The sequence below is a fragment of the Bos indicus genome, chromosome 2 (assembly GCF_029378745.1).
Source record: "Bos indicus isolate NIAB-ARS_2022 breed Sahiwal x Tharparkar chromosome 2, NIAB-ARS_B.indTharparkar_mat_pri_1.0, whole genome shotgun sequence".
Taxonomy (NCBI): Eukaryota; Metazoa; Chordata; class Mammalia; order Artiodactyla; family Bovidae; genus Bos; species Bos indicus.
Window position 1 is genome coordinate 133,252,811 of NC_091761.1, and position 23,571 is coordinate 133,276,381.

Consider the following 23,571-nt stretch of genomic DNA (forward strand, 5'->3'; position numbering starts at 1 on the left):
CTCTCGGTTCTCAGGCTTTGATTTTTGCATTTTTAAGTTTGGGGTTCATGAAGTTCAATTTTCAAGGAGTTTCTGAATATCCTATGCATCTCATTATGCTTCGTCGATAAGAATTAAGAGTCCTTAAAAATTCTTAGTTGTTAAGGGAACTCCCCGGTGGTCTAGTGGTTAAGACTCTGCTTTCACTGTCCGGGTGCTGGTTCAGTCGCTGGTTGGGGAACTATCCCACATGCCTTGTGGGCATGGCCAAAAAAAGTTCTTCATTGTTTTAAAGAGCCCCCAGATTTGGTTTGTTACTGAAATTTGATCACTTAGGATTTGAAGTAAAGAAAGGGATTTGGCCTAGATGTTTTTGAGAAATACTAAGTGTGATATTATTTTTTTAATCATTGTAAAGTTTTTAAAAAATATTTTAAAAGTAATTTCAGTTTTAAAAACTTACTTGTTTATTTACTTTTGACTGTGCTGGGTTTTGCTGCTCTGCAGGCTTTTTCTCTAGTTATGGGGAGCGTGCTTCTCCTGGTGTCTCATGGAGCACGGCTTCAATAGTTGTGGCTCCTGGGCTCAGTAGTTGCAGCTCCCAGGCTCTTAGAGAACAGGCTCGGTACCTGTGGTGCACAAGCTTAGTTGCTCTGCAGCATGTGGGATCTTCCGGACCAGGGATTGAGCCCGGGAACCTGCACTGGAAGGCACATTCTTAACCACTGAGCCACCAGGGACGTCCTAGATTTCATTTTTAAAGCAGCTGTAGGTTTGCAGAAAAATGCAGCGTTCCCAGACTCTGCATCTGGAACAGTACAGAGTTCTGTCCCCGTACGCTCTCACCCCTGTGGACAGTGTCCTTGTTAACATACTGCATTCATGGGTTGCCTTCGTTGTAATTGATGATCCAGTACTGACACATAATTAACTGAAGTCTGTGGTTCACTACATTAGGGCTCCTTTCTCACATACAGCTCTATGGTTTTTGGCGTTGATACAGAATCTTTTCACTGCCTTCCAGATCCCCGATGTTCCACCTGGAAGTCCCTCCCTCTACCTCGCCCGTAACCCCGGCCCCTAGAAACCACTGATCTTTTACTGTCTCCATAGTTCCCTTTTCCAGAAAGTCTATTGTTAGAATCATCACCTTTTCAGACTGGCTTCTTTTGCTTGTGGGTGGAGCAGGGGGTTTCAGGACCTCCCCGTGGGTACCAAAATCCATGAATGCTCAAGTCCCATGTGTGAAATGGTGTATACAGTTGGCCTTAGCATCTGCAGATGGCCCATGCACAGATTCTGCCAGCTGCGTCTCCGGATGCAGGACCTGTAGGTGTGGAGGGCCTGCTGTGTGCAGTTAAGCTTCCTCTTTGTCTTTTTGTGCCTTGATAGCAATTGCTTGAACTGTTGTTCAGTCGATAAGTCATGTCTGACTCTGCGACCCCATGGACTGCAGCATGCCAGGCCTCCCTGTCCTTCCCTGTCTCTTGGAGTTTGCTCAAACTCTTGTCCATTGAGTCAGTGATGCCATTCCTTGTATGGATACACCCCGGTTTATTGATTGATTTATTGATTTATTATTGAATATTAGAGGACATCTTGATTGTTTCCATCTGTTGGCAGTTGTGACTAAAGGTACCATAAATATTTGTGTACAGGTGTTTGGGTGGATGGAAGTTTTCAGCTCATTTGGGTAAATATATCTAGGAGTGTGCTTGTTGGATCATATGGTCACACATTTTTTTGTTGTTTAGTTGCACAGTCGTGTCCGACTCTTTGTGACCCCATGTCCTTCACTATCTCCTGGAATTTGCTCAAAACTCATGTCCATTGAGTCGATCCCTGTTGGGATTTCAGTCATCAGATCATGGAATTGCTTGTGGGTGGGTTATGTTTCTGTGTTTCAGTTTCTTGGAATGTGTGTCTCTTTTTTTTCCTCAGGTGTGAGTGTGGCAACTTGCATGGCCATCCTGCATGTGGGTAGTGCCCAGCAAGTGCGGACAGGCTCCACGAGCTCCAAAGAGGAGGACTACGAGAGTGACGCTGCCACAATCGTCCAGAAATGTGTAAGCTCTGCCTCTGGGGATGGGGAGCCCCGAGGATTCGGTTGAGGGAATATGGCGGCTTCCGCCTTGTTGCTCGTTAGAGGGAAGGCCATGGAGTGCTCTCCACACCCTCCCCCTTGAGTGGTTGGCCTGGGACGTAGGCGTCTGGCTCGCTTGGCGGTTTGGTTAGCTGCCGGAAGCACTGTGACTTTGTGGTAGTGGTGGACGTGGTGAAGGATGCGTCATGCAGTCAGCACACGCACCGGAGGCTTACCGTAGGCGTCAGTGTGCTCTCAGCGCAGGCACACGTTGGAGACGAGGGCTTCTGAAGTGGCAAGTGCATTGGATGAATGGGTGTGATAGTGATTTGATGTGTCCTGGGTATGTTGCTTTAGATGGGGTGGAGGGGACATGTTTCAGAAGCTGTCGTGAGCTGAGTGAAAAGACAGAGTCAGCGTCACGTGAGGATCAAGGAAATTGTGATGAATCGTACCATTGGAAGTGGCTTGAGGACATTGAAGTCTTCAAGCTAAATTGTTTTGGGTCGGATTTAGCATTTATAATGAACTATGTCACTTTGCTCAGATTTTTGTGCATGTTTACTTTTGGACAGCTTGAAATCTATGACATGATTGGTCAAGCGATCAGCAGTTCCCGCCGCGCGGGTGGTGAGGTAAGACGTCGCTGCCTCCGTTTTGCCTGTAGTCTCTAAGACGTGTAGCCTGTAGACTCTCTGTCTGTATATTTACATTTCATGCCTTTTTCAACAGCACTATCAGAACTTCCAGTTGCTGGGTGCCTGGTGTTTGTTGAACAGCCTTTTCCTCATACTGAACCTCAGTCCTACTGCCTTGGCTGATAAGGGGAAAGAGAAAGATCCACTGGCCGCTCTCCGAGTCAGAGACATCCTTTCTCGCACCAAAGAGGGAGTGGGCTCTCCGAAGCTGGGGCCTGGAAAAGGGTATGTGTCCATTCGATGCCGCTCGTGCTGGTTTTCCTGCTGTTTTCTATTGATGGGGAGCTGGTGTCACGCCTCTCGTCTCCATAGCAGTAGCAAAGCTTGCCTCTATCCAGTACCTGTGAACAACGAAGATGGTGACCGTAGCTCGCTGTCTCTGTATTGTAGCTATGTGGTTTTGGGTAATCGCTCATTCTTTCCAATCTTGTTTCCTTCTCTGTAAGAGGGAGAAAATACCTGTGTAATACACACGTTAGGCCTTCTGTGAGGTTCAAGTTAGGGAAGAAAAGGGCTTCTGTTTTGTAAAATGGACTCGTTTGACTTGGAGTCGGTTATGCACTTGCACACTTAACCTGTAACATAAGGATTCTGCCTGGGCTCATGGCTTGCTTCCTGAAACATTTGCTGCTCTTTTGATGAAGTCTGGACAGAAAGCCTTGCTTGTCAGGAAAAAGTTAGAAATGTGATTTCTGTGTTGTTGAGGTTTTATTTTTGAAGCCCAGGCTTATTTCTGGATTTCATTTATTTTTTTCAGTGCTCTTTCCAGGCATTGAGGTACTAATCAAAGCAATCTCCTTGACTTTATAGAATTTGTATTCTTTTTTTAAAAAATAACGTTATTTATCTGAGGCTGCGCTGGGTCTCCGCTGCTGTGGTGTGCAGGGTTCTCATTGCTGTGGCTTCTCTTTTTGCAGAGCACAGGCTCAGGAGTTGTGGTGCATGGGCTTAGTTGCCCCCCGGCATGTGGGATCTTCCTGAATCAGAAATCAAACCCGTGTCTCCTGCACTGGCAGGCACATTCTTTACCACTGAGTCACCAGGGAAGCCCTGGAGTTTATTCTTTAACTGGAGCAACAGTGAGCAAACAGTAGTTTTATAACAAACAGCAGGTTTATAATCGATTATCGTGTATGAGTGCTGGGAAGAAAAATAAGCCAGAACGGGGTTAGAGACTGTCAGGGCCTGTTAGTTTAGTTAGCATAGTCGGGAAAGGGCTCTAAAAACAAGATGTAGATGTGAAGTGACAGATAAACCTCGAAAATATTTGAGGTAGAATTATTCAGGTCTCAAGGTGCAAGTATGATTGGCATGTTTAAGGATCAGCAAGGTCATTGTGTCTAGAGCAGAGAAATTGAGGAGGAGAGTGGTAGAAAATCCAGTCACAGAGGTTGCCAGGGCCAGATCACCTTGGGCCAAGTGTAAGCTGAAGATATCAGAGGGTTTGCAAGAACGGAGTGATAAGATCTGAATTGTTAGTGACGGAGAACCCAGCCCCCTGTGGAGAATAGTCTGTATGTAGGGTTGTAAGGCAAGAAGAGGGAGCGAGAACAGGTGGGAGGCTCACGCCTTCCTCTGAGCAATCGAGGCGGGGTTTGGAGTCTGGCGGTGCTGGGAAAGGCAGGGAGAACGAGTCATGTTGGAAAATGATAGGAGTAATCCAAGTCTGTGCCCCAGCCAGCAACGCTGAAGAAGTGGAAGCTGAATGGTTCTGTGAAGACCTACAAGACCGTCTAGAACTAACACCCAAAAAAAGATGTCCTTTTCATTATACGGGACTGGAATGCAAAAGTAGGAAGTCAAGAAACCCCTGGAGTAACAGGCAAATTTGGCCTTGGAGTACGGAATGAAGCAGGGCAAAGGCTAATAGAGTTTTGCCAAGAGAACGCACTGGTCATAGCAGACACCCTTTTCCAACAACACAAGAGAAGACTCTCCACATGGACATCACCAGATGGTCAGCACCGAAATCAGATTGATTATATTCTTTGCAGCCAAAGATGGAGAAGTTCTATACAGTCAGCAAAAACAAGACCGGGAGCTGACTGTGGCTCAGATCATGAACTCCTATTGCCAAGTTCAGACTTAAATTGAAGAAAGTAGGGAAAACCACTAGACCATTCAGGTATGACCTTAATCAAATCCCTTATGATTATTATACAGTGGAAGTGAGAAATAGATTTAAGGGCGTAGATCTGATACACAGAGTGCCTGATGAACTATGGAAAGAGGTTCGTGACATTGTGCAGGAGACAGGGATCAAGACCATCCCCATGGAAAAGAAATGCAAAAAAGCAAAATGGCTGTCTGAGGAGGTCTTACAAATAGCTGTAAAAAGAAGAGAAGCGAAAAGCAAAGGAGAAGAGGAACGATATAAGCATCTGAATGCAGAGTTCCAAAGAATACCAAGGAGAGATAAGAAAGCCTTCCTCAGCAATCAATGCAAAGAAATAGAGGAAAACAACAGAATGGGAAAGACTAGAGATCTCTTCAAGAAAATTAGAGATACCAAGGGAACATTTCATGCAAAGATGGGCTTGATAAAGGACAGAAATGGTATGGACCTAACAGAAGCAGAAGATATTAAGAAGAGATGGCAAGAATACACAGAACTGTACAAAAAAGATCTTCACGACCCAGGTAATCACGATGGTGTGATCACTCACCTAGAGCCAGGCATCCTGGAATGTGAAGTCAAGTGGGCCTCAGAAAGCATCACTATGAACAAAGCTAGTGGACGTGATGGAATTGCAGTTGAGCTATTTCAAATCCTGAAAGATGATGCTGTGAAAGTGCTGTACTCAATATGCCAGCAAATTTGGAAGACTCAGCAGTGGCCACAGGACTGGAAAAGGTCAGTTTTCATTCCAATCCCAAAGAAAGGCAATGCCAAAGAATGCTCAAACTACCACACAATTGCACTCATCTCACATGCTAGTAAAGTAATGCTCAAAATTCTCCAAGCCAGGCTTCAGCAATACGTGAACCGTGAACTTCCTGATGTTCAAGATGGTTTTGGAAGAGGCAGAGGAACCAGGGATCAAATTGCCAACATCCGCTGGATCATGGAAAAAGCAAGAGAGTTCTAGAAAAACATCTATTTCTGCTTTATTGACATGCCAAAGCCTTTGACTGTGTGGATCACAATAAACTATGGAAAATTCTGAAAGAGATGGGAATACCAGACCACCTGACCTGCCTCTTGAGAAACCTGTATGCAGGTCAGGAAGCAACAGTTAGAACTGGACACGGAACAACAGACTGGTTCCAAAAGGAGTACCTCAAGGCTGTATATCGTCACCCTGCTTATTTAACTTCTATGCAGAGTACATCATGAGAAACGCTGGACTGGAAGAAGCACAAGCTGGAATCAAGATTTCCGGGAGAAATATCATTAACCTCAGATATCCAGATGACACCACCCTTATGGCAGAAATTGAAGAAGAACTAGAGCCTCTTGATGAAAGTGAAAGAGGAGAGTGAAAAAGTTGGCTTAAAGCTCAACATTCAGAAAACTAAGATCATGGCATCTGGTCCCATCACTTCATGGGAAATAGATGGGGAAACAGTGGAAACAGTGTCAGACTTTATTTTTCTGGGCTCCAAAATCAGTGCAGATGGTGACTGCAGCCATGAAATTAAAAGACGCTTACTCCTTGGAAGGAAAGTTATAACCAACCTAGTTAGCATATTGAAAAGCAGAGACATTACTTTGCCTTCAAAGATCTGTCTAGTCAAGGCTATGGTTTTTCCTGTGGTCATATATGGATGTGAGAGTTGGACTATAAAGAAAGCTGAGCGCAGAAGAATTGATGCTTTTGAACTGTGGTGTTGGAAAAGACTCTTGAGAGTCCCTTGGACTGCAAGGAGATCCAACCAGTACATCCCAAAGAAGATCAGTCCTGGGTGTTCATTGGAAGACTGATGTTGAAGCTGAAACTCCAATACTTTGGCCATCTTATGCGAAGAGCTGACTCATTTGAAAAGACCCTGATGCTGGGAAAGATTGGGGGCAGGAGGAGAAGAGGACGACAGAGGATGAGATGGCTGGATGGCATCACTGACTCGATGGACGTGACTCTGAGTGAACTCCGGGAGTTGGTGATGGACAGGGAGGCCTGGCGTGCTGCGATTCATGGGGTCGCAAAGAGTCGGACATGACTGAGCGACTGAACTGAACTGAAGTGAATGTTGAGTGTGAAAAATATATCAGAAGTTTCTGGCATGAGCATCTGGAATTGCGTAACTTACTGAGAGAGGGCACACTAGTTTTAGGAATAGATTGAGTGACAGGAAGGGGAAGAAATGAAGGATTTCGTCTGGGCCACGCTGCTTTTGAGAGGACCGGTAGGCCCCCTGTGAGAGCTGGGTAGGCACTTGGGTGTGTGCGTCTCAAGTTCAAGGAGAAGTCGAATTGTGGACCTTAGCAAATTATTCACTGCCTTCTGTCCCAGGCTCTGTATGAGTTGTGGAATGCTGCAGTGGAGAAACAAAATAGACGTTCTGAAGAGAGAAGAAGTTGATATTCATGCAAATATATGTCAGATTGTGTCTAGAGAATATTATAATAAGGGCATTTGACCTGGCTAGAGATATCAAGGCAGGCTTCCCCGAGGACGTGTACTGAGCTGAGATCTGAAATAGGCATTGAGGTAGTAGGCCATAGACACTAGGCAACGTAGGGAGGTAAGCATGTTCAGAGAGAACAACGGTTTGTCGTTTTTGAGTGTCTGTTGTTATAGTTGACATTGTAAAGGGAATAGATTGCCAATAGGTATATCCTTTGAAGTTGAAGAAACATATAAAAAGTAGTTGTAGTTTCCTGAGATTTAAAAGGAATGTATATACATTGTGTAGGTAGAAAGTCATGAGAAAGCAAAAAAAAGAAATCATCAAAAAATCATCTACCACCCAAATTGGTAAACATTCTTCCAGACATTTTTTTGTGCACATATGTTAAATAGGTATCTTTAAGAAAATAGGATCACTCTTATTACATATTGTAGACATTTTCAGTGACACAATTACAGGTCTGTGTTTTTAATGACTGATAGTATACCATTATATAAATATGCCATAGTTAACTGATTAACTTTTCAAACACTTGTTTAGGTTGTTCCGTATAGCTTGTTTTGATAAAGTGCACTTTAATAATCCTTCTGAAACAAATCTCTGTGCACTTGTCTAGTTGTCCCCTTGGGGTCAGTTTCTAAAAGTGTAATTGTGCGGACAAAGGACATGCTTACTTGGTAACTGCACTCTGCCGTGCGCCCCTGGCTGTGGCGCGCTGTGCCGCCCTCCCCGTCCTCGCTGCTGGCGGGTGGCTTTGCTCTTCCCGTGCTGGTCTCACAGGAGCGAGGCTCCTGCAGCGCCCTCACTTGTGTTGCGCTGAGCCCTCCTGTGACTGTGGTCGTTTCCATACTGCCTGGGTCATTTGCCCCAGTTTTTCCTTGGTGTTTGTACTTTCTTCTCACTGATTTACCCGAGCTCTTTGTATATTAGGTATACTGACCCTTTGTCGTGTGGTCATTTGGACAGAGAGAGTAAGTTCTACTCAGATTTAATGTAAACCTTTGTTTTTATTCTCTCCTGTCCAGATATTTTGTAAGAATTGCTACTTTTTAGCCTTTTGTTCTCAAAAGAATGAGTTTGTAAAAAAGACTCGGTTATGTGTTTATTTTTGGCTGTGCTGGATCTCCTTGCTGCGTGGGCTTCGTCTGGCTGCGGCAGCCAGGGGCTCCTCATTGGTGGCGTCTCTTGTTGCAGAGCTTGGGCTCTAGGGCACAGGCTCACTAGTGGCACACAGACTCAGCTGCCCTTCGGCATATGGGGTCTTCCTGGACCAGGGATCTAACACGTGTCCCCTGCTTTGGCAGGTGGATTCTTATCCACTGTACCACCAGAGAAGTTCCCAAAAGAATGGCTTTTAAATGTCAGTGCTTTTTCACATGACCCAGTAGCTTTAAATTGACAGTTTAAATTCCAGAGTTTCTTCTAGTCCAGGAGTTCTTAGCCAGAGGCTCCCTAGGCAGTCTGTAGGTGGGCTTCCGGGAGAGTGAACTTCTGAAATTATATACAGATTTTATGTTTTTGCAATTTTTTCACCCCCTGGGGAAAGGTCAGTAGAATCTTAAAGGGCCTCAAAATGGCAAAATCCATGATTGTAATTTGTTGTGAGTTGTCTTAAAGTTTGTGTTTCCCTTTGGCTTTGTAGGCATCAGGGCTTTGGGGTACTCTCAGTGATACTGGCAAACCATGCCGTCAAGCTGTTGACATCTCTTTTTCAAGACCTGCAAGTGGAGGCTCTGCATAAGGTGAGGGCTGGTCCTCAGAATCAGCACGGTGGCTGCGGGCCCTTCTTCTGGCTTACGTGCGCTTGAACCATCAGACTGGGTGCTTACTTCCTGTTGAGACCTAACGTTAACTCTCTCTTTACCGTCAGGGTTGGGAAGCAGATGGTCCCCCTGCAGTCCTGAGCATCATGGCCCAGAGTACCTCCATACAGAGGATTCAGCGGCTGATCGACTCTGTCCCACTGACGAACCTGCTGTTGACACTGCTCTCAACGTCCTACAGAAAGGTGAGTGGGGTCACGCCGCTGAGAATCTGTAAGGTCTTCTTATGTAGCCTTCTTAAAACAAATGGGACGGACTGCATGCCTTACTCTTTGTAAACGTATCATTTGTGGTAATGGTTTTGAAGATGAGGAAAGCTCTTAATGATTCCAGAGATTTGAATTAGCTGTTGATTATCAGGACTTTCCTGGTGGCTCAGACAGTAAAGCGTCTGTCTACAATGCGGGAGACCTGGGTTCAATCCCTGGGTTGGGAAGATCCCCTGGAGAAGGAAATGGCAATCCAGTACTCTTGCCTGGAAAATCCCATGGTGGGCACTGGGCACTTTGTGACAATTGGCGTGCTGAAGCCTTTCCAGCTCTTGTCCAGAGTTAGGGTTTTGGAGTGCTTTCATAGCAGTGGTGCCCAGACTTCTTGTCACCAGGGGCCTGTTTTGTGGAAGACAGTTTTTCCACAGATCAGCGCTGGTGTTGAGGGTGGGGTGGGATCTTAGTTTGGGGATGATTCAAGCGCGTTACAGTTACTGTGCATTTTATTTCTATTACTATTACGTCACCTCCATCTCAGAGCATCAGGCTTTTAGATCCTGGGGGTTGGAGACTCCTGTTTTAGGATAAAGCTATGAGAGTCCTGAAGGGAAGCTATTAGGAGGAATACTTCACTTGGATTTAGAAAAAAGAGACGCAGAGAAGACCGTTCACGTGGTAAAAGGGCCGAAGTAGGATGGCTCATTTTGGGGTCACTGACTACAGACGCCTCGCTGTTTCCCCAGGCATGTGTCCTGCAGCGTCAGAGGAAGGGCTCCATGAGCAGCGACGCCAGCGCCTCTACTGACTCCAACACCTACTACGAGGACGACTTCAGCAGCACGGAGGAGGACAGCAGCCAAGGTAGGCACCCTGCCCTCTCCCGGGGGCCCAGAGCACGGCAGGGCACGCCCCCAGGAGCTGCCTGGCCACCGTCTTCTCTCACTGGCCCAGCCTGGGTCTTGACCGCATGTGCCCTTAAAGGTGACCTGGTGGAATAAGTGGCGGTTGACGACTGAGTGAGTGAAGCCACTGTCAGCAAAGCTCGGATGCTTTGGTTTCTTTTCCTCCACAATCAGGGTGCTTATCACTTGTTTTTTGTTTCTTTCTACACTGACTCATGTGGGGAACTCCCTCCTGCTTTCTGGGTCCTAGTAACAGGCCATTCAGCTCAGTTCTGCTCAGTCACTCAGTCGTGTCCGACTCTGTGACCCCATGGACTGCAGCACGCCAGGCCTCCCTGTGCATCACCAGCTCCCGGAGTTCACTCAAGCTCACGTCCGTCGAGTCGGTGATGCCATCCAGCCATCTCACCCTCTGTCGACCCCTTCTCCTTCTACCCTCAAACTTTCTCAACATTGGGGTCTTTTCCAATGACTCAGTTCTTTGCATCAGGTGGCCAGAGTATTGGAGCTTCAGCTTTAGCATCATTCCTTCCAAAGGACACCCAGGGCTGATCTCCTTCAGAATGGACTGGTTGCATCTCCTGGCTATTCGTAACTAGTAATTAGACCAGATTACTAGTAACATTCCCTCCTGCCTTGGTTTGGAGAGAGAGTAAAGAGAATAACCACATCAGATTGTTTCTATCCAGGTGTATCTAGTAGTGCAAAAAAGTGCGATTCTTATCTGGGAGCTTACAATTGATGACAAGTAAAAGTTTGCACTTGAGAACATTTGGCTTGTTGCCAGTAAAATAAAGTGAGGTGATTTCTATTCCTTCCTGGGGTTCTTTTAAAAAACTGTTGGTCTTGTCGATGTGTAACTTTACACACAATAAGGCACTCCATGTGCTGGCTGTGTACTTTTGTATGAGTTTTGACAAGTTTAGGCCACTGTGTATCTTCCACCATAATTTGGATACCTTGTATTCTTTTTGACTCAGGCACTTTTCCAAGGCAGGTGTACAGAAACAATTTGAAAAGTGGGTAACTTCTGTTACTTTGTTAACTTTTCTCTTTCCCTGTTAGATGAGGACAGTGAACCTATCTTGGGGCAGTGGTTTGAAGAGACCATCTCCCCCAGCAAAGAGAAGGTGGCTCCTCCGCCTCCTCCCCCGTCTCCTCCCCTGGAAAGCTCGCCTCGCGTCAAGAGCCCCAGCAAGCAGGCTCCTGGCGAGAAGGGCAACATCTTGGCCAGTCGCAAAGATCCTGAGTTGGTAAGAGTGCATTTCTGAGTGGGGAAGGAGAAATGGTTTGAAGGCATGTGAAAAGCAGATCATTGGAATAAAACCATTTTGTATGTTGAATCATTAATTTTCTGAAATTAATTTATTTTAATTGCAGGATAATTGCTTTACAATATTGTGATGGTTTTTGCCATTCATCGGCGTGGATCATTAATGTTTAAAGACATTTTTACTTAGGGCTTAAGTATATTGATTACGTTTCATTAATTAACTCTTGTACTCCTGATGATGTTTCTCTGATTGAGGGTTAGTAACATAGTGTTTAGGATTAGATAGGAGTGAATTGAATCCTACTTCTGCATTTACTGACTTTATGACTTCAGGCAAGAACCTGAATTTCTCTGAGCCTGTTTTGTCTCCTGTTGTGTGGGAGTGGTTGTGCCTCCTGAGAGTGTTGTGAAGAATTAACGGGCCCGTTGCCTACGTCCAGTATGTCATGATTGGTTGCTAACTATCCGTGCAGCCAGTATTTGTGGGTGGCACACTGCGTGTTATTCTCTCTCCCGAAGCCCTATCGGTTCAGATACGATCTTGGCTTTTATGCAGCTTAGTGTAGTCAAGGATATGGATTTAAAACATTTACATAATAATTCAGCTTGATTCAGTTCACTCTAGTTAAGTTATTACTATTCTTTTGGTCACTGCTGTGCAGCTTATTGGAGAAGGCAGTGGCACCCCACTCCAGTACTCTTGCCTGGAAAATCCCATGGACGGAGGAGCCTGGTGGGCTGCAGTCCATGGGGTCGCTAAGAGTCGGACACGACTGAGCAACTTCATTTTCACTTTTCACTTTTCACTTTCATGCATTGGAGGAGGAAACTGCAGCCCATTCCAGTGTTCTTGCCTGGAGAATCCCAGGGACGGGGGAGGCGGGTGGGCTGCCGTATATGGGGTCACACAGAGTCAGACACGACTGAAGAGACTTAGCAGTGCAGCTATGGTATCTTAGTTCCCTGACCAGGGATACAACCCAGGCCCTTGGCAGTGAAAGTGCACAGTCCTCACCACTGGACCGTCAGGCAATTCCCCAACTGAATTTTAATAGAGAAGTGAAGAACTGGGCATTCCAAATGTGTATAGTGATAATATAGGCTTCAGAATTGAATATATCAGTTATATCTTAGAGCTGGACAAATACAGGACCTTAGAGGAATGAAGGAAATGAGTCTGTCTGTTTGCAAATCCTGTCTTCGTACAGTACTCTGTGAGGTCTGTTGTATTAAATTGATCCACCGTTGTTTGTAATTGGTACAATCACGTGAGAAAGGCTGTCATAATTAAACTTAGTCATACTGTCGGTGATTGAAAGTCTGAGTCTGAGTCACTGTGTTTTTCTCACGAGATCAACGGACATATTTTACTTGGTGTTTGCATTTAGGGTTTGTGGGAGCTCTGGGCTTATGAACCTGGTATAACCTTTGTGTTCTTTTTAGTTCTTAGGCCTGGCTTCCAACATTTTGAACTTCATCACCTCTTCCATGCTGAACTCCCGGAACAATTTTATCCGAAACTATCTGAGTGTCTCTCTTTCAGAGCACCATATGGCCACGTTGGCCAGTATCATTAAGGAGGTGGACAAGGATGGGCTCAAGGGTCAGTAGACAGGATATGTGCCTGGCGGGTGTTTTTCTAGCAGCATTTGGCTGCTGGCAGGGTGGTGCACTGCATCAGGCAGGTGCTTGAGTAATTGGTTTTCCCGCGTGTCTTCAAGGTGCGTCAGATGAGGAGTTCGCGGCCGCCCTCTACCACTTCAACCACTCCCTGGTGACCTCGGACCTCCAGCCGCCTAACCTGCAGGTGCGCGAGGCGACTGTTCGAGCCGGGAGCTCTCTGCGTCTGCACTCAGTAGGCTGCGCTTGTTTCTGTAGCTAGGGAACAGTTTGTCTTGGGATCCCCTCCCTGGAAAGAGTGTTGAGAGACTACTTTAGGATGTCCCTCTGCCTGAATTAAGATCATTTCAAGAATATGAGTCCTTGAGCCCCAACTCACTTAGTAAGTTTAAAGAAAAGCAAAAGCTACAAAACCCACTCCTGACAACTAAATAGACAAGGGGGCGTTTTATTACAAAATAAGAAACGGCCAACAATATAGGAGATGTTGAGCGCCGTTAGTGATCTGAGAGATAAATTAAGGTGCTTGTCTTAAAAGAGGCCGGTTATAGGAGGTGCGTGTTCTTTTAGTTCTTAGGCCTAGCGTCCAGCATGTTGAACTTTATCACCTCTTCCATGCTAAACTCTCGGCACAGTTTTGTCTGAAACTATGCAAGTGTATCCTTTTCAGAGCACTGTATGGCCGTGTTGGCCAGTATCATCCAGGAGGTGAACAAGGATGGAATCAAGGTCCATGATATGCTCCCATAGACAACCCACCACTGAAATCAAGTCTAGGATCTTGATTGTGGACTTCTAAACCTTGTAGCTTTCTTTCCTCAGTGAAGTAGCTGATATCTGGAATCCTAAATCTTAAATTCCTCATTTCATTAGTTTCATATATGTATTTGCTTTTGGATTTAAGGAATATTTTAAAATTTAAAATTATTTGATTGCTTTTAGCAATGACATCACATTCTGTGCAGTTTTGTAGGCATTTTCCACTTAACATTATTTAGTCCTTTACTATCAGAATTCATTTCTGTAGCTTTTGTTTTGACTGCTGTGTGTATTTCACTGTGTTTGTGACTGCACCAGTTTATTTGTGTCCCTTCTGCTCCAACTGATGAACATTTGGGTTGTGTCAATCAGATACCATTGTTATTCCAGGTGTTATATGGTCTCTTTTTAAAAAGGTTAATTGCTTTGGCTGCACTGACTCTTGCTGAGTGGGGGCTGCTCTGGGTGCCGCACAGGCTGCTCATGGTGACCGCTTCTGTGGTGGAGCAAGCGCTCCCGGCGCGCGGGCCTAGTTGCTGTGCAGCACGTGGATCTTCCTGGACCAGGGATCGAACCCATGTCCCCTGCACCGGCAGGAGGATTCTCAGCCACTGGACCCCCAGGTGTCCTGCTGTCCTTGTGGGTGTCCCCTGTGTGTCCCCTGTTGCAAGTGAGTCTCTTGGGAATATAAGCTGAAGTAGGATCAACAGGCTATGGAGCCCGTGACCTTGAGCAGATAACGCAGTGCTCTGTGTTGTGGCACCGAGGTCTGCTCTCACCAACAGTGTGCCAGGGGCATGGGGATTCACATTCTCTCCCAAGATTTGGCAATGTCATGTCCTGATAATAACTTTATTAGCATAGTTAGAGTTAGTGTTTCTCAGTCTTAAGTGTGCATAAGGTTTCCTGGGGAATTTATTAAAAATTCAGATTCTCAGTTAATGTGACCCCCCTGAATATTCGCCCCCAACTTTCCCCAACCAGCCCCAGTAGAATTTCATTTAGGAGATCTCCAATAATTAGTTCTAAGGTTGTTTTTTTTTTTATCACTCAGAATTTTATTTTTTAACTTTACAATATTGTATTGGTTTTGCCATATATCAACATGAATCCACCACAAGTAATACATGTGTTCCCCATCCTGAACCCTCCTCCCTCCTCCCTCCCCATACCATCCCTCTGGGTCGTCCCAGTGCACCAGCCCCAAGCATCCAGCATCGTGCATCGAACCTGGACTGGCAACTCGTTCCATATATGATATTATACATGTTTCAATGCCATTCTCCCAAATCATCCCACCCTCTCCCTCTCCCACAGAGTCCAAAAGACTGTTCTATACATCAGTGTCTCTTTTGCTGTCTTGTATACAGGGTTACTGTTACCATCTTTCTAAATTCCATATATACACGTTAGTATACTGTATTGGTGTTTTTCTTTCTGGCTTACTTCGTTGTGTATAATAGGCTCCAGTTTCATCCACCTCAGAACTGATTCAAATGTATTCTTTTTAATGGCTGAGTAATACTCCATTGTGTATATGTACCATAGCTTTCTTATCCATTCATCTGCTGATGGACATCTAGGTTGCTTCCATGTCCTGGCTTCTAAGGTTGTTAATGAAAATATTTTTATTTCAGTGGTTTCTCAGAATCAAAACACAATTTAAGGACTTGTACTTGTCCCCAAAGGGGCAAAATCCAGGAACCTATTTCATGAAGTTAAAAAATTGATTCTCACAGGGAATTGGTCCAGTGGCTAGGACTCCGCGCTTGCCCTGCAAGGGGCATGGGTTCCCTGATCGGGGAACTCAGATGCCGCATTGTGCAGCCAAAAAAACAAAACAAAAAAATTCTCACAATCTCAAGCTATTTGAGAAATCCTAAAGCATTTCTTTTGTTGTTTAAAAAGGTAATTGTAAAACCTATTTACGCTTACTTACTGGTACATGGGAAAAAATTTTTTAGCGGGAAAGAGACTATATCAGTAAATAGAGTAGAAAAGCTATTGACCTGTTTAAGGTAAAGAGCAGAAAATGCTTCAGTTATGATATTGCCTGCAGTAACTTCTCAGAGTGAAGTTATTGCCAAAATTATCAGTGAAGTTATTGCCAAAATTATCAGCTCCTTGCCCAGATCTGACTTTATCAAGAGGTTTCAAAGGTCATAGATTTGCACTTTTCTTGGCTAAACTTTTATGTCCAAATAATGGGGAAGAAATATTTTTCTTTAGAGAATATGGGTTCTTAAGACTCCTGTGATGATACTGCTCTCTTAGCATTTTAAAAATAATTACAGACCTCGTGTGGATGTGTAGCTGGGCTGCCCATAGCTGCTGACGCTGCAGAGGAAGCCCTCAGATCTCCATTTTTCATTCCAGCTCCAGGCATGGAACTGTAAACTGTTTCCCATATTTCACTACTTGGAAGGATAGTCATTGTAGTCTGTCTGCTGTTGAGTCCCCTTCCCTTGGATATTATTTCTTTGGAGTAATGTGCAAAGTTCTCTTACTCAAGATGCCTGATTTAAGTTGCCAGATACACAGTGTCTTGTAAGGGATGTTAATAAAATGTATTGTTACTGTTACTGTCTAATACTATATTTAATATTGCATGTAAAATTATCATAACTGAATAATACTGTTACTATGGTGATCTAGGTTCATTTATAAGTATTCATTGAAAGTTATCCATGTTTCAGGTACTGTTACAGGAACTGAAGAAATAAAAATGACTTGAGTTAGTGTGGCTTCATGAGAAAGGGGAGACAGGGTAATTAAAGGACCTAGTGTAGAGATCCGGAGAAGGCAGTGGCACTCCACTCCAGTACTCTTGCCTGGAAAGTCCCATGGATGGAGGAGCCTGGTAGGCTGCAGTCATGGGGTCACTAAGAGTCGGACACGACTGAGCAACTTCACTTTCACTTTTCACTTTCATGAATTGGAGAAGAAAATGGCAACCCACTCCAGTGTTCTTGCCTGGAGGATCCCAGGGACGGGGCAGCCTGGTGGGCTGCCATCTATGGGGTCACACAGGGTTGGACATGACTGAAGCGACTTAGCAGTGTAGAGATCGTGGGAAATTGTTTGAATGAGGTGAAAGACAAGGAGAGTTTAAGAATTTAAGATGCTGCCAAATTTAAAATCCTTAAACCCCAAATGAGACCAGCAGGATGCTCTTGTCTTAATAGAAATAGGGAAATCAGGAAAGAGAGTTGGTTTGGGGATAAAAGGAGTGATATTGAGAACTCCGTGGCACGTTCTTTGGGTTTAAGTCGACTCAGATTGTGTTTCCTCACGCGTCACTTGTTTCTCCAGATTTCTGTTAAACGTTTTTTTATTGAGGTGCAGTTGGTTTACAGTGTTGTGTTAAGTACTGCTGTACAGCCGAGTGGTTCAGTCTTGCGTATACATTCTTTTTTAGTGTGTTCTTTTCCGTAACAGTTTATCACAGGATGTTGAGGATAGTTTCCTGTTCTGTACAGTTGGACCTTGTCTGTCCATCCTCTGTTAAAGCTCGCGTCCGGCAGCCCCGGCCTCGTGCTCCACCCGTCCTCCAGCCCTCTCCACCTTGGCAACCGCCAGTCTGTCTGCTGTGTCATGATTCTGTTTCTGCTTCATAGACAGGTTCATTTTTGTCGTATTTTAGGGTCTCCGTGAAAGTGGTGCCGTGGGGCATTGGCCGCTCTCTTTCTGGCCTCGCTTGGCACGGTGATCCCTGGTTGCGCCCCTGTCGCTGCAGGTGGCGCTGCTCCGTTCCTGCTTGCGGATGAGCAGCGCCCCGCGCATGCGCACTGCTCTTGTTTTAGCCATCTGCCGACGGGTGTTGAGGTTGCTTCCATGTCTTGGCTGCTGTGATGCTGCTGCTGGGAGCCTAGGGCTGCGTGCGTCTTTTTGAGTTGTGTTTTGTCTGGATGTATGTGCAGGAGTGGGGCTGTTGGGTCCTAGTTCTGCTTGTAGTGTCCTGGGAAGCTCCATCCCGTTTCCCACAGTGACCGCACCAACTTACATGCTCACGGGTCACTTAGTCACAGTTACTCGGAATGAGCCTTTGGGTTCTTTAGGTGCAGGAGGCACGATTTGCCATTTTCTGTTTTTAAAAATGAGTCATGTCAGCCCTCCAAAGTGACTTTTAGGTCCTTGCAGTCGGCGAGCCTTGGAGTTGTTTGCAGTCAAGAAAATTGAATAGCTGAAGGTGAAGCTCTCCTTTACTAAAGGAGTAAGCTGAAGACAGCTAGCGGAGGCATCGTCTATGTGGTTGTATTATTTCCTTTGTCAGTATGTTAGATTCTGTAGTCCTCAATCAAATGAGAAAAACTGTATTATCAGTATTATAAATTTGAATAAAATAGTCACCATTACTGCTTTTGAAAAAAAAACCACCACTTTAAATAGTGAAATTTTGAGGTGCCAGAGGGATGATGATGTCTTAGAAAATAGTGGGAAATGTGAGTCTGAAATTCAGGAGTTAGAAACTGAAGACGGATGCTGCAGCTTTGGGGATGGCCCACTGGGCGGCCATCAGTGAAGTGTGAGAAACAGGGAGACGGTGGGCCCAGCAGGAGCGGTGAGGCCGAGGGTCCCCTCGGGTGCAGCGGGAGCGGCGGGGAAGGGCGCTTGGAAGGTGTCCAGGGGTGCGTCGGGCCGGGCTCCGCTCCGTCCTGACTCAGACTTGCTCCTTAGGAAGTCAGGTCTTCCTTGGAGCTCGTCAATGCGAGGGGTGGGGAAAGCCGGTTCCTGAGGAGCGTCGGCTTGTTTGTCACGGCTCTGAGCCCTAACCCATCTGACACGAGGCAGACAAGCTCCCTTAGCGGTGGTGAGTGGCACAGTAGACGCAGCCACAGTCCTCTCGCCGAGCTCCTGGTTTCGGTGTTGCCGTGCTTCCTCTTGTTGCCGTCCACAGAGGCACAGCTTTACAGTCATCAGAACGTCGATGTGTCCCTTGTTTCTGCTTTTTCAACTTTATGATTTTGTATCTGTGTGTGACATAACATATACAGAGCATGTTTTTATGTTCACTGGTCTCTGTGGTTGCCACCACCATGGCTGCATGTGCCTTGATTTTACTTTTTATTACCAGTGGTGCTCCAGTGAAGACTTTGGCTATAGATCAGACATGTTTATTTATTTTTTGAATTGTTTTCTTGAGTCAGGAATGGAGAAGTTAGTCATCATGTCTTTGTTGAGCATAAGGATTAAGAATGTGGGTTTTAGAGAGAAACTTGGCTTGTCGCTTGGTGATCCTTTGGCTTTGGTCATGTTGCTAAGCCACCCTGAGCTCTGGCCCTGAGCAGTGCAGCGGAACACACTGCGTCTGACGTCACAGCTCGAGTGTTTAGTGTCACAGTCTCCATACAGCACTTACCCACGTAACCCGCCAGTACATGGGAGCTACGCTTGATATCCATGACTTTTTGAACATTATCGAGGGATAGGGTCCTCTCGGATGTTTTTTTACAAGAGTATAATTTAGTTTGGCAGACTTCAAAATTTATCCTATGTCCTGAGGTAACCATGATTTGTGTTTTCTAAAGCCAAATGAGAAAGCAGGCATTTGTCTGGTTTTTCCACTGGCATCCTGCTCAGTTTGTGTGTGTGTTTGAGGAGATAAATTGCAGCTTAGATAACTGAGCTGAAAGTAAAGCTCATTTGAAAGACATGCTACAAGCTACAACTGGAGGCAGAGACAACGACCTGATTAATTCTAGATGCCGTGACATCTTAGAGGCAGAATTTCTCTGCTAATGCTATTACTACAAGTTGTTGGCCCTCTTAAGTTGTTGGAGCTCCCCCTTTGGAGTGTTATTTGTAGTACATAAGTGACTTGAAAGGAAAAGTGTTAGCCATTACAGTTGAAGTTTTCTTTCAAAGACACTGCCCGTTGAAACTGACCCTGGCTCTGCTGTCTCGCGCGCGTCTCCTTTCGGGGACCTGGTTGCTGGCGCTAGTGACTGTCTTCGTCAGTGGGTTAGATAGTACTTTTGCCTGTGTATTTTTCTCATGTGTGGAATGACCTTTTGGGGCTGCTTCTGAATCTGAATTTCTGTGTCCTCCTTTCTCTAAAGGACTCTTTGTCAGTGTTAAAAAGCAACCTCCTTCCCTGCCTTTTCCCCTAATGGCCTCTTGTATGTCTTTCATATTAGAACACACTGCTGCAGCAGCTGGGAGTTGCTCCTTTCTCTGAGGGCCCGTGGCCCTTGTACATTCACCCTCAGAGCCTCTCTGTGCTTTCACGCCTCCTGCTCATCTGGCAACATAAAGCCAGCGCTCAGGGTGACCCTGACGTCCCTGAATGCCTCAAAGTTTGGGACAGGTAAGATGACTCCAACAGAAGCCCTACGGAGAAGGCTGCTATTTAAAATTTGTTTGATTGATTTGTAGTTCATCTGCGGCCCTGAGATGGTACTCTGATGATAGGCTTAAAGTGGCAAGGCTGGAGGAGTGTGTTTCTGATGGGGGGATTGGGGAGGAGCTGGGGGGCTATTTAAAAAACAGATATACGTAGACTAGGGTCTGGAAACAGAATCTTCCCTTCAGCACATGGAGGGTTTGATTGCAGTTATGAGAGAGAACCTGAATCCGGAACATAAACCAGTTTCATCCTGACCTGGTTTTTTGGAAAGAGAGGGAGCAGGGACGCCAACTCTTTCTTGGTTATTTTGCTTTCGACACAAAACCACTTAGAGAGACTTGCAGTCTTTTTTGGACAACTTTTAAAGAATATTTTTACTTGGGGGAAGCTCAGATTAATCATCTAAATCCTCTTTAGATGGACCTGTATTTGCCATTTTTGTTTACATGGTTGGGAGTCTTCAAAGCAGTTAGTTTTCCTAAAAGGCTTTGTTTTCCTCTTTCCCAGTCCATGATCAAATAGCTCTACTGCTGGATTTGAGAAATCATAAACCCCCGTGAATGCCAGACATGCACTCTATTTTTCCTGGTGGAATCTTGCAAGAAGGCCAGAAGGTGGAGGGTAGGGAAGTGCTGAGGGAAACCCTTATTAGAATACAAGCCTATCTCCTGATGGCCAAAGGCAGGGAAAATAGCTGGCACATTTATTCCTTTTTTGCATGAAAGGTTTTCTCACAAGTTCTCTAAATAGTGTAAATTATGTGTTGCTTTTTAATGCATTGAGTTATTTTCAACTATTACCATGTTGTGATTTTTAACCTGTAGTATGAATTCTCAAAATGAGAAATAATCTGTAGAATCAGATGACAGAGAAAAAGGTAGTTGAAATGTTTCTGTCTACCCGGACTTATTAATTAAAGAAAAAAAAAAAGCCACCTTTTGGAGAGCTTGTAGTTCTTTTTCATTGCCAGAAATGGCAGCGTGGGAGTTAACACTGCTGTGGCCACAGTTAATGTTGTTGAAGGGTTGTTGAAAATGCTTTTGTGGCCAAATCTAGCCTTTTTGTAGCCAAGATTTAATTTTTATCTTCTCATTACATGTAGCTTCTTGTCTCCCTTAATTTGTTCTCTTCATGCCTGGGTTTAAGAAATCTGCCTTTTCTGGCACTGGACACTGTAACTCTTGGGGGGTATTCTGACTTCTCCCCACCAGACATATTCTCCTCTCCTCTGTGGTAGGTTTTTGTCGACCATGAAGCAGAATGCCCTGCAAGGGGTGGTGCCCGCTGAGACGGAGGATTTGAACGTGGAGCACTTGCAGCTGCTGCTCCTCATTTTCCACAACTTCTCTGAGAAAGGCCGGCGGGACATCCTGACGCTCTTTGTGCAGATCATCCAGGAGCTGAGTGCCAGCATGGATGCCCAGATGCGCTCTGTGCCTCTCATCCTGGCTCGCCTGCTTTTGATCTTTGATTATCTGCTTCATCAGTACTCCAAAGCCCCCATGTATCTATTTGAGCAGGTACAGAGGAACACGTTCTTTTTGCTTTACAGCTGTTCCTGAGATCTTTGTTATTCTCAAATTATCACGTCCCAAACCAAAGTGACCTGTTCACTTGCGGTTTCGGGTGTCCATTGTGGTGTGTTTAAGCACCCTGAGGAGGACGCCTGGGACTTTGTCTCTCTAAACACTTTATGTTCAGCCAGAAGCGGTACACGTGCATTTATTTCATTGGTTGTGTTTGCTGAGATTGGATCATAGGTTCTGTTCACAGGTGTCCTTCCTTGAACTGCCCCACTGTACGTGTGTCGAGCACAGCGCTGTGAGTGTCAGGCCTCAGTTAGTTTACTAGTGGTTCAGTGATGGTCGAGCAGTACATTTTATGGATTAGTAAATTGCTTTGTTTCAGGGAACCAAAATGAGAATGGGAGGGCCGTTTAAGGATTATTACAGGCAGTGTTTCTGACCGTGCTTCATTACACACTGTTCCCTTTATACTCTGGCAAAAAGGTGCTTCCCAAAAGAAGTCACAGAAAAATCTAAAATTTTATTTTGGTTAAGTTTCCCAGACTTTGCTGTGTCAATCTGATATCATGCCTGGAGTGAGAAGCAGAATGTTGACTGTGTCTCTTTCTTAATTTGAATCTTTGTGTTTTAAAAGGTGCAGCATAACCTGCTTAGTCCTCCTTTTGGGTGGGCGAGTGGATCCCAGGACAGCAGCAGCCGCCGGACGACCACCCCTCTCTATCATGGGTTCAAAGAAGTAGAAGAAAACTGGTCTAAGCATTTTTCATCAGGTCAGAAAGAAGACTGTCGATAAGAAACTTCCTGATTCTCATGGGAGGGGCTGAATTTGGAGGTTGGGGCATCCTTGAGAACTTTTGGTCATTGGTATAGTCTCAGATACCTATGGATTCAAAACTCTTGGTGGAAACAGACCCTCACATATCCCACGTTTTTTTAAAAGCAAAAAAACATCTGAGATGTGAGGAGTTGGAATCCTCTGCTCCTAGTGTGCAGTATGTATATTCTTGCCACTCTGGGTGATAGCGTGCAAATTTCTCTTAGGGACATGGTTCTCACCGAGAGGCTGGTTTCTTTGGGTCATGGTCTTCAGACAGCGGGAGCTGTGGTTTCTCCCCAGTGTTTCGCACATGGCAGTGGTCCATGCTGTTAATAAGGCTCCTCTTATGTGCATTGCACGTGTTTGCTTGCACCTGAGGGTCGTTAAATATAAAGTGTATTTGGTGACGTGCTCATCAAGCCCTAACTGAGTTATCGTCACTGGGGTCTCGTAGTGGCTGGCCCCTTTGATATGGGGGAGGCAGCACTTAAGACTACCAGTCTCATGATAGTTCTGTCGATTCGTGTGATGATCATAGAACAGAAGTTAACTCCTGGAACAGAAGTTGTCAACTGGGGGAGACGTATTTGGTTGTCACAGCTGGGAGGCCGCTGCTGGCCATCGGGGGATGGGAGCCGGGATGGTGCTCAGCATCGTGTTGTGCAGAGGGTAGTTCCCCTCAGCAGAGAGTCCTCTGGCCCAGAGTGTCAGTGGGTCATGCCAAGCGTGGGAAACCCTGGTCCAAAGTGTCTTTTTGCTTTTCGTACTTGTTTGACTTGAGAGTGGAACCGTTCTTTCAGTAAGCACATTGCTTTTCAGATGCCGTCCCGCAACCCAGATTCTACTGTGTCCTGTCCCCAGAAGCCTCAGAGGATGATTTGAACCGACTTGATTCTGTGGTACCCAGAATTTAAAAATCCCATTTTGCATGTGGGTTAGGTGGTGTCCACCAAAATCAGGCTAT

The 23,571-nt window shown here is 45.4% G+C and overlaps 1 protein-coding gene across 5 annotated transcripts in view; it reads left to right on the forward strand.

Annotated features, from left to right (window-relative positions):
• The window catches only part of UBR4 (ubiquitin protein ligase E3 component n-recognin 4), a 139,352-nt gene that overhangs the window by 15,369 nt on the left and 100,412 nt on the right, over positions 1–23,571 (forward strand). For all 5 annotated transcript variants that reach the window (XM_070777901.1, XM_070777914.1, XM_070777911.1 and 2 more), the window contains exons 9-21: positions 1,921–2,045; positions 2,638–2,697; positions 2,795–2,985; positions 8,975–9,074; positions 9,203–9,340; positions 10,108–10,225; positions 11,332–11,519; positions 12,983–13,142; positions 13,261–13,346; positions 20,056–20,225; positions 21,502–21,784; positions 22,425–22,560; positions 23,427–23,506. In XM_070777901.1, the coding sequence (XP_070634002.1) occupies positions 1,921–2,045; positions 2,638–2,697; positions 2,795–2,985; positions 8,975–9,074; positions 9,203–9,340; positions 10,108–10,225; positions 11,332–11,519; positions 12,983–13,142; positions 13,261–13,346; positions 20,056–20,225; positions 21,502–21,784; positions 22,425–22,560; positions 23,427–23,506 (1,835 nt within the window). The remainder of the gene's footprint in view (positions 1–1,920; positions 2,046–2,637; positions 2,698–2,794; positions 2,986–8,974; positions 9,075–9,202; positions 9,341–10,107; positions 10,226–11,331; positions 11,520–12,982; positions 13,143–13,260; positions 13,347–20,055; positions 20,226–21,501; positions 21,785–22,424; positions 22,561–23,426; positions 23,507–23,571) is intronic.